Raw genomic sequence first — 13848 nt, forward strand, 5'->3', positions numbered from 1 at the left:
AAGTTTGCCGCCATCGTTGTCATCTCCCCCTTCCCCGGTGCACACGAACCTCCATTGACCCTCCCACCGCGAGACGCCGAAACCTCCCGACTCCAGCAGCGGCCACATCACACTAAAGACGCTGCTTCGCGGCCTTCCCATGCTCTGATTTCCTCTGCCGGCGTCTCTGATGTCATCAGAGATACGGCAGAGGAAATCAGAGCATGGGAAGGCCGCGAAGCAGCGTCTTTAGTGTGATGCGGCTGCTGCTGGAGCAAGTAAGTTTGACGGTCGTCTCGCGGTGGGAGGGTCAGTGGGGTCAGCTGCACGGCAGCAATAGTGGCGGGGGGGGGGAAGAGGGTTCTACTGCACAGGGGGGATGGCTGGCAGGCAGGTTGGCTTTAAAGGGTGCGGGAGGGACAAAGTATGGAAGGCAGTGAGGGGGGGAGCAGGGAAGAGAAGCTGCTGGACCGGGGGAGCAGGGAAGGGGTGCTGCTGGACAGGGGGAGCAGAGAAGAGGGACAGGGGGAGCATGGAAGAGGTGCTGCTGGGCCAGGGGAGCATGGAAGAGGTGCTGCAGGACAGGGGGAGCAGGGAAGAGGGGCAGGGGGGAGTACGGAAGAGGTGCTGCTGGACAGGGGGAGCAGGGAAGAGGGACAGGGGGAGCAAGGAAGAGGTGCTGCTGCAATGGGAGGGGGTTGGGGGAGGCAAATGCTGCTGCTGTACAGGAAAATGGAGGGGGAGGGTATGCTTCTGCTGCTACTGCACAGGGAAGTGGAGTGGAGGGGGAAATGCTGCTGGTGAGAAAAGGGGGCTGGGGCTGAAAGGGAAAAGATGGGAGAAGGGGGCTGGGGGTAAAAATGGGTTTGGAGCTGGAGCTGGGGCTGAAAATAGGGGACATGTGAGGGAAGGAGGCTTTACTAGCACCCGTTAATGTAAAGGGCTGAAACACTAGTTTTAGAAATAAAGGGTTTTTTATTTAAAAGGTCTTGGCTAGAATGACCTTTCTGGTGCATGTCCACTAAATAGCTACCTCATGCTGGTCCAGAGGTAGTGAATCTTGATAGGGCTTTGTGATATCTCCAACTCTGAACATGCCTAGCCTTCTCATTTCTATGAGTATTACACAAGAGGCTTGGGACAAGCAATTGGCTTGTGAGGCATCCTGTCTACTGGGTGCAAGAGGTAGTTTGCTCTTCAGATCTGTCTCCAGATATAGTTAGTGCCCTACCATTATATTAATCAAATGATGACAGAGAAAATGTTGGTTTTAATAAAGTTACTGAAAACAGTAAGATTACGAATTGAAAATTTTGCTGAGAGATTTAACTTTTAACATATCCAGCACTTCTGTATTATCCTGTCAACTTGGTCATAAGGGGAAAGTTTCCAACTGAATACTCAGATACTATTCTAAGGCAAGTGTTAACTTGTGGACTTTCCACTACTCAAAATAAACCCAAGATACTTATGAAAATCCAAAATCAGTGTTTGTGTTGAGCTCACCATTACATGCTTTTCAAAACTGTGCCCTGAGCAAAGCAGATGCTTTCAAAATGTTACTATGCCCCCCCCCCCCTCCCCTGATCCTGAAGGTCACCGCTGCATCATCAATGATTGTGAAAAAATTAACAGTTCAGCTTTATCTCAGAAGTGTTGACTTTGAGGTTGATTTTCCATGATAAGTTCAACTCCGAATGACATCGTCAATTAACAAGGCTCTTGAGGCAGGCCTAGGTTGAGCACGTGTGTATCGAGCCATCGCACATAATAAATAAGAGTTTGGAAATAAAATCAGCACACCTGCATCTTTGAAGGTCTCCACTATTGGTTTGTTCACTTTTTGTTTGCATTGTGGGGATTTTTCTCCCGCTCTGTCTTGCTGTATTCTTATGTTCCAGCCATTTAACCCCCAATTGCCCCAGGAACAAAGTAGAACCTGAACATAATATATAACCGCTTTGACTGCAACCATGGAAAGGCTGGTATATCAAGTCCCATCCCCTTTCTTACAGGTGCTCATTTTGTAGCTAAGGCAACGAAAGGTTAAGTGACTTGCCCAGAGTCACAGAGCTGCAGAGGGAATTGAATCTCCCACTATCTCTATGCTCTCTCCCCCCCCCCCCATCCCGGGTGAACTCCATTCATTGGCTACGTCCCTCTTATCTGTACCCTTCTCCCTGCTGCCAACTCCAGACTCCATTCCTTCTTTCCTGCTGCGTCTCTAGCAGTATTCAAATCCAAGCCAAAAGCCCACTTTTTTGAAGCTGCTTTCAACTCTTAATTCCCACTCACTGTCAGATACCTATACCCATTGAATCATTCCTTCTATCAGAAAACTCCTCAACCCCGAGATGGCCTGTCTGTCCAAATTAGATTGTAAGCTTTTCTGAGAGGGACAGTCTATTAAATGTACAGCGCTACATACACTTTTCAGCGCTATAGAAATAAGACTACAAATCATTAAGAAAAGAAATAAAAACCATGCTATTCAAGAAATCTTTGAAGACAAACTAACCCCACAAGACTTATCCCAATTCTCTGAAGCAACTCGCTCTTCTCTTCAATTCCCCTAGAAATGGCCAGATAACTTCTTTTGTAATCCGCCTTGAACCGCAAGGTATTGGCGGAATAGAAATCACTAATGTAATGTAATAAATTGTAGTAATAGTCAGGCTATTGCGCTAACCATTAGGCTACTCCTCTACTTCTGCCACAGAGCTAGCATTAAGTATTTGTGTCTAAAGTTATGCACTTAACTGTGGATTTAAGCTAGTATTCAAAAATAACAATTATGCACTTAATAGCCATAACAGAATTAGTGTTCAATGCATACGCTTTATATATCTAGCTTTAGACATCTGTACAGAATTACCCCCTATGTTAATCCAACTATGTGCATTTACTTAGAAATCTGTTGGGTAGTATACCAGGATGAAGAATAAATGAAATGTATATCACGTAGCTACACTAGGTCCTTGATGAGCACTGGAGGTGCAGAAGAGCATTTGAAAGCAGGATGGGGTAGTGGCTGAACTTGCAAAGAAATAAGGCCAAAGTCTTTTTGAATATGCTTGAAATTTTAGTGCTTTACTTCCTTAGCACTGTAAACATACCATATATACTCAAATATAAACCCAAAAATGGGGTTCTCGGTTTATATTCGAGCCTCCTTTGAATGATGATGTTTTCTCCCTCCCCCCCCCCCCCCCCCGTGACCGGCAGTCCTATCCTCCACTATCCACTCCCCCCTACCCAGACCAAACTTTGCAGCCCCATTCATCCAGCTCTTTTCAATAGCATGGTCTACTTCTCATAGAACCCTCAACCGGATGCTACTAAATCTCCCATCCACTAAAGATCTTCACTATAAATGAGTTTTCCACTCCATGCTTACCTTTCAAGGAGTAAAAACTTGGATTGGCCTTACAGAAAGGACCAGAACTGAACCTTGCCACATCATCTTCCGAAGAAAACTAATCTATTCGATACTTAATCTCCTTTATCCTCCCCTCTCCTCTATCCCTTTCCCCTTCCTCCACTCTTACCTCTTTTTCTCTCCCCTTCCTCTCCCTCCTACCTATCCACCTCCCCTCTCTCCTCTCTTTACAGTCTCCTTGAGCGTATGTAGGTATGAGCAACGCACAAATAGATGATTAGATTAGACCTCACAGAGACCCAATACTCCAGAAGCCAACGCTCTGTGTTGAGCGTCTGCGCATGCTCAAGGCCTGCTGGCTCCCACCCTCTCCAGAATTCTCGAAGGGAATCCAGCAAGCCTTGAGCATGCGCAAATGCTCAAGACCCTCAGCCCGGCAAAGAGCATTGGCATCTGCTTCCAGAGCATCAGGACTGTAAGTGCAATGTCGGTCTGGGGCAGCGAGGAGTGGGTAGTGGATAGGAGTACCTAAGAAGGTGGTCTCCTCTGTACTTTTGCCGTAGTCCACCCCCCTCTGAAGCAACTTCCTGTTTCCACTTGAGTAAAACACAGCAAAGGAATGGTGCAAGGGAAGCCGCGGGCAGCAAGAGGAAGGAGATGGTGGCATACAGCTAGAGGGAAGGGGAAGAGAAGGAAAAGATGATGCACATGGACAGAGGGAAGGGGAAGAGAGGAAAAAGATGATGCATATGGACGGAGGGAAGGGGAAGAGTTGGAAAAATAGATTTCAGATGGATGCAGATAAATGGAAAAAAACTGAATATGAAAATCAGTGCCAAAGAAGGATGTAGTGCAAAAAGTGAAGGAGAGGAAAGAAACAGCTAATGCATAAGGAGGCCTTGGAAAGAGTTAAGAGCACAGATGGAACAAGATGACCAGAAAAATAAAATCGCCAGATAAAGGTAGGAAAATGGTTTTTATTTTCAATTTAGTAATTGAAATGTGTCAACTTTAAAAATTTACATCTGTTTTTATATTTTGGACTGTTCAGGAAGAAATGCATTTCTTTCTATGTCTTGTGGTGTACTGTGTGCAGAGTCTGGCATATTAGGGTTTTGTTTGTGTACAATTCAAGCAAGAATACAATTCAAGTTCTACTGTCTCCTATTTAAAACCATGAACGGAAACAGCCCAATATACCTAAATAACCGTCTAATCTGAACCACCTCAACCAGACAAAGGAGAACCCACGCTCCATTCACATACCCCCCCAATCATAAAAGTCAAACGGAAAAAACTATATAATGGCCTCCTGGCCACACAAGCAGCGAGATTAGACCGCCAACTCTCCACTTTGCTGATAACGACCCCTGACTACAGAACATTTAGAAAAGAAATAAAAACCATACTATTTAAAAAATCCCTGACACTCAACAATCGAAACCAACCTAACGCCTCCTACTCTCTAAAACAACCCAACGCCACAAGAACCACTTCAGCTCTATGAACCAAGTTGACTACTCCCTAACTATTCTATAATTCCTCTGGAAATGGCCAGATAGATCCTTTTTGTAATCCGCCTTGAACCGCAAGGTAACGACAGAATAGAAATCACTAATGTAATGTAATGTAATGTACAAGAGTACTTTTAATTTGTGGGTTTGGTCTTTTTTTCTGTTTTCTGCAAGTGTGACTGAGGCCAAGTATTCTGATGGGGATGACAAATGACATTCACATACCCAAATTTCTAACCTCGCTTTATATTTGAGTCAACAGAACTTTAAGAAAATATTGAAAAGATATTTGTTCTGTACGATGAAATATGGGGTATGAGAGTGCTCGAGAGAGGAATAGTGGTGACTGTTGAGTGCGGGTCACTAATGTATTCCATGGTCTGTTTTGTTTTACTGGTTTTAATGATACTTGTCATGCTAGTGACTGTATATCATAGGCATTTTTATATTCTGATGTATATCAATGCTTACTGTTGAAGCAATTTGTATGTTACGTGTATTTTTATACTTTGTATGCATGTGTGTATTTTGGTTAAAGTGATGGTTGTGTTGACGTGATCTGTACGTTAAATGTAATGTATTACTTTGTATGTAAAAGTGTTACTCGCCCTGGATAAGGGCGGGAGATAAATAAACAAACAAACCTGTTTTCCTCCTTTTTTGGAGGAAAAAAAGATTACCCATGTTTATATTCAGATCAGTTTATATTTGAGTATATACGGTAATTGCCATTGTGGTTTTGGAGAAAACTGAAGCCTCTAAAGTTCAGAGACCTTTCTAAAAGAAGCAGTAAAAAAAATTGTTGTACCTAAGATTTTGAGACTGTACAGGCCTATTTTATTGGTCTTTAAACAAGGCACAACAGCTTACAAACAACAGAAGTGATTAATTTTAGGTAGGAATGTCTTAGAAAGACCTGATCAATCTAGGGAGCTGATGACAATCTAAGCTAAGTTTAGTACAATGTTTTCATTCCACCTTGGTGCAAAAGGTTGTGAAAATAACTGATGAAGCAGCTTAGCAAAATGAGTGAACAGGATTGGAGTTGGTCCAGAGGAAGGCTACTAAAATGGTTGGTGGTCTACGTTATAAGGTGTTTAAGGACAGACTTAAATGATATCAATATGCATACATTGGAGGAAAGGCTGAAGAGGGAAGATATGATAGTGACATTTAAATACCTATGTGGCACAAATACGCATGAGGTCAGTCACTTTCAAATTGAAAGAAAACTCCAGAGTGAGAGGGCATGGGATCAAATTAAGAGGCGATAGCTAAGGAAATACACTTTTACAGAAAGGGTGGTAGATGTGTGGAATAGTTTCTGGTAGAGGTGGTAAAGACAAAGACTGTGACTTCAAGAAAGCTTGGGACAGGTATGTGGGATCTTTCAGGGAGAGGAGGAGATAGTGGATGCTGCGGATGGACAGACTGGATGGGCCTTTATCTGCTGTCATGTTTCTATGTATACAGAATAACTGATCCAGCAAACTTACAAAATTTTGAAGCAGGTTTTTAAAATTCCAGATTAGTGTTGAATCTTGACCGTACGATTTGTTTAATTTCTTATTGATGTCATCAAGTTGAGAGAGAAAAAGCAGTCAAAGACCTAAAATCCCCAAGTTGGGGATTTCAGAAGATGGGACTCAATTTGTGAATCCATGGTCCTGATTCAAAGACTCCTGCACCCCCCATGTGCCCTCTCAATTTACCCTCTTTTCAAACATTCAATCCTCTGATATGGTGCTCATTCAGGGGATCTCGCACCCCTTTAACTGGTCAATAAAACCATCATACCTTCTATCTAAAACCACATGTCCATTAGCAACTACTTCCTCATATGTTGCTGTTGGCAGCTAACATGTTGCTAAGATCACAGCAGTATTATACTATCAATAACTGTCTTAACTACCATTACTGTCTAGAAAGTTTGGACAGTTTGCCTCAGATTTCGAGACTTGTCTCCGCAGCCTGTTTCAATTCTTTCGGGCAGCACCGGTTAAGAACCCCTGCTCTAGTTAAAATAACTTCAATTTTAATACAAGATTTTACTTTACTTCAGATTTAGCACAACCTTATTACATTAGCCTGCCAGTTAAACAGCCAGTTTTCATTATGCAGTTATAGAAGGCACATTTATGGAGCCAGTCCATCTGCACTCCTATAAACATTGATAACTCATATGTTTCTTGACTAGACACAGTTTAGGAAGCAATCACACCTTAGCTTTACTTTTGATACTATTTCTAATATATATGCTGTGCACCACACAATCTTTGTTGGCCATGAACTGTATATGTACATTTAGATGAGTTTAACCTGAGCATTAATATATGGTTATATTTCTACAAAAATATTGGAGAAGCAAAAAAAAAAGGTCTTAAGATTAAAGCACAGAGCTTAAACACTTCTTTTTTTTCAATCACATTTGAGGCACAAAAATACTCAAGAAAAAGTAAATCATCATTACAAGTAGTGAATAAAATCAGCAAAAGTAGCAACAAATGAGGGAAGTACAGTCGGGTTTTGCATGCAAAAATTTAAATACAGCAAGTGCAACACTTATGTTGAAAATGTAGGCGGCATGCCCTGAATTTACCGCACAGAGCATACAGCTAACACAAGGCACCACATTACATACTTAGGACAATAGCATTGAGAGTATGCAGTATTGGCCTTAGGCATTAATGATTAACAGTCCAGCTACCTTTAGTATTAATCTAATCTAATCCTTAGGTTTGTATACCGCATCATCTCCACGTTCGTAGAGCTCGACGTGGTTTACAGTAGGAGAAATAGGAAAGAACTACAACAGAGGGTTAGAGGTAGAAGTGTGAAGAAAATTTAGAGGACTTGGGATGCCAAGATATAAGAGTTTCCTTGATTCCTAAGTTGGAGGGAGACTTACATTTTTTGAGAAAAGCCAGGTTTTCAGATGTTTGCGGAAAACTTGGAGAGAGCTCAAGTTCCGAAGAGGGGAGGTAAGGTTGTTCCAGAGCTCAGTGATTTTGAAGTGGAGGGAGATCCCTAGCTTTCCTGTGTGGGAAATGCCTTTTAGTGAGGGGAAGGATAGTTTTAATTTGTGGGAGGATCTGGTGATATTAGGGTTTGAGGAATTCCAAGAAAGAGGGATAAAGGGAGGGAGGATACCATAGTATTACCACCATTCCTGCATTCCAGCCCCCCAACCAGCTCTCCCAAATCTCCTCACACCCTGGACCACATTATTTGAATCCTTCCTACCGCCTGTCAAATTTCTCCCAGTATGTACAGCCCTTCCCACACATCCCCAATCCACCCCATCCCGGACCTTCCACCTATTTTATTCTTATCTGGAGGCAAGACCTGGTGGTTCTGTGGCAAGAAGTGGAAGTGGTCCCTCTCCACTCCCGCTTCAGGTTCAAAATGGTTATTGCTGATTCCTAAATAGTAGTCTCATGGTACTTCTGCTAGGAATCAACCTTCTGTATGAGGAATTGAATACTATTATGATTCCTATGAGCAGAAGAGACATGCAGCTCTGGATAGTATACTTGGTTCAGTATGCAATCAAGAAAGTGATTTAAAAAAGCAGCCTTAATCCAATGAAGTATACAAAATCATACTAGGACCAAAAAGAAAAAAGGAGAGAATATCTTAGAATAAGATCCAATTGCCCTTATATGGAACGCTGAGCCCTAGCAGTTATATCACAAGATTATTGCTAGGGGACAACGATGCCATTTTGAAACTGGTGCGAGATTGAATGGGAGCAGAGAGGAGCCGCTCCTATTCCTCAACACTGGACCACCAGATATTGCCCTCAGATAAGTCCCAGAGATGGATGGAGGAGGGGCTTGGACAACGTAATTGGGGTTTCTTGCTCTCCAACCATTCTCAACATGGGCTTGGGCCTCTGGAGATGGTTATTTTACCTCAGCCCCAGACTGGCAGTGCATATGGGTTTTTCCAAGCCTGAACTAATCTACTGAACCTGAAGTAGCAATAAAGCCCAAATTTTAGGTACCTCTAGAATTCAATGCCCAGTACATCCCAAATACTGAAATAAGATAGTACAGTTAAACCCAATATATTCCTGTTTAAGCATGAAGTTCTCGCTTGTAATACACACAACGTGTATAGGTGTGAAAACACAAAGTACACCCCCTAAAACAGGGAAAGGAAAGAACATAAGAATTGCCATAATGGTATAGACTGAAGGTCCATCAGGCCCAGAATCCTGTTTCCTACAGTGGTCAACCCAGGTCACAAGTACCTAGCTAGATCCAAAGTTTAGAATTCAGATATATGTAAAGTTTCTAGAAGGTAGTTAAGTTTCCATAGAAAACAGCAGTTCAAAAATTTTAAAAATTAGAAAAAGTACATCCTTACTGAGAGTTAAAAAGAGATCTTCAAAAGCACTGACTGCATTAATGGATTGCCAGTAGCACACCATAACAACCTTTATGCTATCGCAGCCAGGCACTCCTCCAACCATCTGACACATCCAGCTCTCACTTACTCGGGCAGAAAAGCGGATAGTATAGAATTCTCATCACACTGGCTTCTCTAATAGTGCAGCAGATATCAGTACAGATGCATGCTGAAGTCTGGTGCATGGTAAAAACTAAGCTAGTTGCTTACAATAAACTTAGGAAAAAAAGGCCCCTGGATATTTTAAGAAATGCTAAAACAAAAAAATCAGACCTTTTCCCAAAGAGCCCAAAGGATTTTTCCACACTATTCCACATCTCAGCTCCCTTTGTGTCCTTTCCTCTATCAAGGATCCTATGCAATGAAGCTCTTTAAAGGTTTGCAACTTAATAAGTTCATGGCTCCACTCCAACCATTTGGGGGTTTTTTTCTTTATTAAAGGGTACAACATAAAAATAGTACAAATATAGCAATATCAGAACATCACAAGTAAAAAAACAAGCATAGAGGGGCATGATCAAAACATTCAAGATAATGAAAGAAATAGACTAAGTAGATAAAGACAGGTTGTTCACCCTCTGCAAGGTAGAGATAATGAGAGGGCACTCTAAATTTAAAAGGGGATATATTCCATACAAACGTAAGGAAGTTCTTCTTCACCCAGAGAGTGGTGGAAAACTGGAACGCTCTTCTGGAGGCTGTTATAGGGGAAAACACCCTCCAGGGATTCAAGACAAAGGTAGACAAGTATCTACTGTACCAGAATGTATGCAGATAAGGTTAGACTCAGTTAGGGCACTGGTCTTTGACCTAAGGGCCGACGTGGGAGCAGACTGCTGGGTACGATGGACCACTGGTCTGACCCAGCAGCGGCAATTCTTATGTTCTTATGTAAAGACGCTATACAGTAGAACTCTAATTTCCAAAAGGCAAACTCCCTTTCCTCTCCTCTCCTTCCCCCCTAATCAACCCCCCCCCCCCCAATGATTCAAGATGCAAACGGATATCCATTGAGTCAATATAGAAAAAGCAGGACACATTTATGATCTGAGGACCATTCAGGGAGTGGCTCCAGATGTTAAAGTTAACTCCTGGAGCCACTCCATGTTTGGTCCTCAGATCATAAATGTGTCCTGCTGTTATTATTGTGTCGAAGGGCAGTGAGTTTAGCCATAAGATGCAAGTAAACCAATTTATGTTGAACCCACAATAGACTAGGCATCTGGGCCTTCTTCCAGCAAGTAGCTATTGCTGAACGTGCCATAGCAAATACAAAGGCCGCTAATCTTGACTCCGAGGCTGGAAATCCCAGACCTGGCTTGTTTAAGAGACATTCCATTAATAAAGGACAATAACGGTCTGTTATCCTGACCAACAGTTATCCCACCTCTTGCCAATAGAGGTGTATCACAGGGCAGGTCCAAAAACTCCCCAGCAGCCAGACCCATAAAACCATTATAGCCTGTAAGGGGTATAATACCACATATAATAAAGTTTATATCCATTTTCAATCAAGTTCACTAAGTACCTCTAAATAGACACTTATAGATAACTGTCCACTGCCTGGCCTGGGTTGATATTTTTTCCCCAACAACTTTTCCCTTATGAGGGTCTGTTGGAGCCTCTCTTGCCAATAAGTCCTTGCATAGGCATGAGATACAGCCCCTACCAAAGCCTTTTCCAACAGTGTTTCTGCTAAACTAAGGTCCTAAAACCCCTGTGCATTAAGAAACGTACATCGGGATGACACGATGGAGGATGCACTCTAGATAAGCTAGAATAGTTCTTCAAAACCGTTTAATTTTCGGGCAGGACCAAAACGCATGAAAAAAGTCCAAGGGTGAATGTCTGGGCGCTGGCTGGACAGAAGGGAAAGATGCCGTACAACAAAAGATTAGGATGCCCTCAGGAAAGGAATTTAAAAAAAATAGTGGCCTTAAGGTATAAAATAAGATATTAAGATCAAAACAGGAAGAGAGAAAATGAAATCCAACAAAAAATAAAGTGGATATTTTGAAAATGTAATTAAAGCTATTGCTTCAGAGATCTTAAATACAAACCAAAACATAACCGCCTGTCTAGGGATGCACTAGCAAGTGCTGTATTACTTCCAGATGAAGGCCCTGGGCTGAATTCCTGAGACTAGACACAGCTCTCTGGGCACCTACACAGGTAGTTCTTCAGCTATTTCTCACATAGTAGCCAGACTCTGGATCCTTGTTAGAGCATTCGGAAAGAAGCAGTCATGTGCGCCCCCTTGCCCAAGTAATTTTGCTATAGTATCTGGATCAATTAAGATGTGAGAAAATACACTGAAAGAAGGTATGCCTGGATGAGCAGTCTATTACATTTTTCATAAACATAAAATAAGGGGAAAACATAGGTAGTTTTGAAAGCAGGCTCAATGTGTTATATACTGTGGTGTTTGGGCTATAGCTCAAAGGAGGCCCGTTCCATGTCTCCCTCTACAGAGCTGAAAAATCCCAGAAGCCAGGTGTCTTGGTTCTCGTTTTGGCATCTGGTGCCCAGAATTCAGAGAAGCACAAAAAAAAAAAGCCCACATATAAAAAGGCAAAACTAAACTGACCCCCCCCCCCCAAAAAAAAAAAAAAAAGAGACAGCATAACAATAAACTTTAGACTGGTACCTGAGTTTTCTAAACATAGTTTTCCAGCCTTGTATTTCTACTATAAAACCAGATTAGAGCCAGGTAGTTTGTGGATCAGGATCACTGTTTACTTGCCTTATGACCGAGTTTAATTAACAGTCACATTGAAAGTGTGAAAAATATAAGTCTATAAACCTTTACCTCATGAAGTAATGCAAACAAACAAACAAAACAAAAAAAAAGAGTCATCAGTTTTACAAACAAGTATTATGCAGAAGTAAATTTACCAAGTAACCTATGCATAAATAACTCAAGAATAGACTTCTCACAGAATGGCTGTAGAAGAGGTTAATGTTAAGGATATTAGTTACCTTTCTGACATTGTCCTCCTCTTCCTGGCGTTTCTCATAGTGTGAGAAGTCATCAAAGATAGAGGTGGTGTGCTTGTAGCTGGCGATTATTTTCAACACCTGCTTGGCTTTTTCCAGAGGCACCTCCTGAGTGTCCCTGGAGTTGGTCACCGGTTTGTTCTCGTTGTTCTCTAGGCGGATGTGTCGCAGCTGACTGTTGGGAACGTCTTTCACAAAAATCCACCTGACATCAAAACGTCCCTTCCATTTGTCCTGGGACCACACACCGGCACACGTGTTGTAGTCCACAGCAGATTTCATTTCTGCCACCCCACAGAAGTGACCACTGCCGTTGACGCTGAACAGTAAATACACAGGACCCTTTCCGTTCATGGAGCGGTATGCCGCATCCAGTCTCTTGTTGCCATGCTCTGTGCTGCACCAGATGTTGTACTTAATAGAGCGGTGGATATCGTCCTCTGAATAGCTCTTGATTATGAAAACACGCCCATGTTTTGGGTTCCAATCAAAATCTTTCGGGTTGTAGTTATTAATGGACCTCAACTTCTCCAAGACAGGGTGTGGTTCAGAGGGAACAGAATTGGAACTGGGTTGAGACTGTCCCACCCCATTACCATCCACCCCATTCTGCCCAAACCCATTGCCACGGTTACGAGGCGCTACCCAACGGGCGGGCTGGGCCTGCTGCTGCTGCACTGGCAGCTGCGTTGGTTGTGGTGGTGCAGGGGGCAGCTGTTGCTGCTGCCCAGCAGAGACCTGTAGCACAGGTTGATTATTACTTATTTGTGGGCCGACTGTCTGCGGGGAAAGTTGAGTTGGTTGTTGGCCCACATTTTGAACTAAAGTATGTGGTGGAGCTTTAGCCACAGGCCCCTTATTATCCCAAGTTCCAATATCCATATTATGTTTTATTGGTGGGGGCAGACTTGAACCTGCAATACCATTCTTGGTCTTCAGCTTGGGCTGCTGTTTTGCTGGTTTGCTTGCAATATCTGCCCAAGAAGCTGGCTTTGGAGGAGCAATAGTAGCTGGGGGCAAACTGTTGGATGCTACAATATTACTGGCGATTGATCCACTACCAACTGCAGAACCAACAACTTTGGGGACATTGTTGGATACATCAGTGCTCCCCAGCTTAAGTGCTGCCATTCCTTGATCAATAGTATTCATTCCAGGAGCCTTGTTGAGACTTTCATTGGCAAAGGCAGACTGTCCATCAATCATGGCTCCTCCCAGTGAGCTAGGAGCATATGCATAATTGCTGCTATATCCGGAGTTTTGGGTGGACTGTCCCTGAGAGCTGTTTGGCCCCCATGCTGAAAAGTCAATCCCACTTGGAAAGAAGTTGAAGCCAGCCTGCCCAAGAAAAGGAGTGCTACCTAAGGCCCCAGGCTGGCCAAACATTGCATCTGGGAGGAAATGAGGTTCACCATTGCTTAGCTGTCCATAAGAGGTCGTCAAGTAGGGCATAGGTGGGTCACCACCCGTAGACCAGGCAGCCTCACTTAAATAGGAGAATCCAATGGATGGGCTGTAGTAACTTGGCAAGTAGGAGTCAGACATTGCAGTATATGCACTATTCTG

General features: G+C 42.9%; 1 protein-coding gene across 1 annotated transcript in view; it reads right to left on the reverse strand.

Moving 5' to 3' along the window:
- Positions 1–13848, reverse strand: part of YTHDF2 (YTH N6-methyladenosine RNA binding protein 2) — a 45052-nt gene that overhangs the window by 18124 nt on the left and 13080 nt on the right. Inside the window, exon 4 of the mRNA XM_033956758.1 lies at positions 12265–13845. Within this exon, the coding sequence (XP_033812649.1) occupies positions 12265–13845 (1581 nt within the window). The remainder of the gene's footprint in view (positions 1–12264; positions 13846–13848) is intronic.

This window comes from Geotrypetes seraphini, chromosome 8 (genome assembly GCF_902459505.1).
Source record: "Geotrypetes seraphini chromosome 8, aGeoSer1.1, whole genome shotgun sequence".
Taxonomy (NCBI): domain Eukaryota; kingdom Metazoa; phylum Chordata; class Amphibia; order Gymnophiona; family Dermophiidae; genus Geotrypetes; species Geotrypetes seraphini.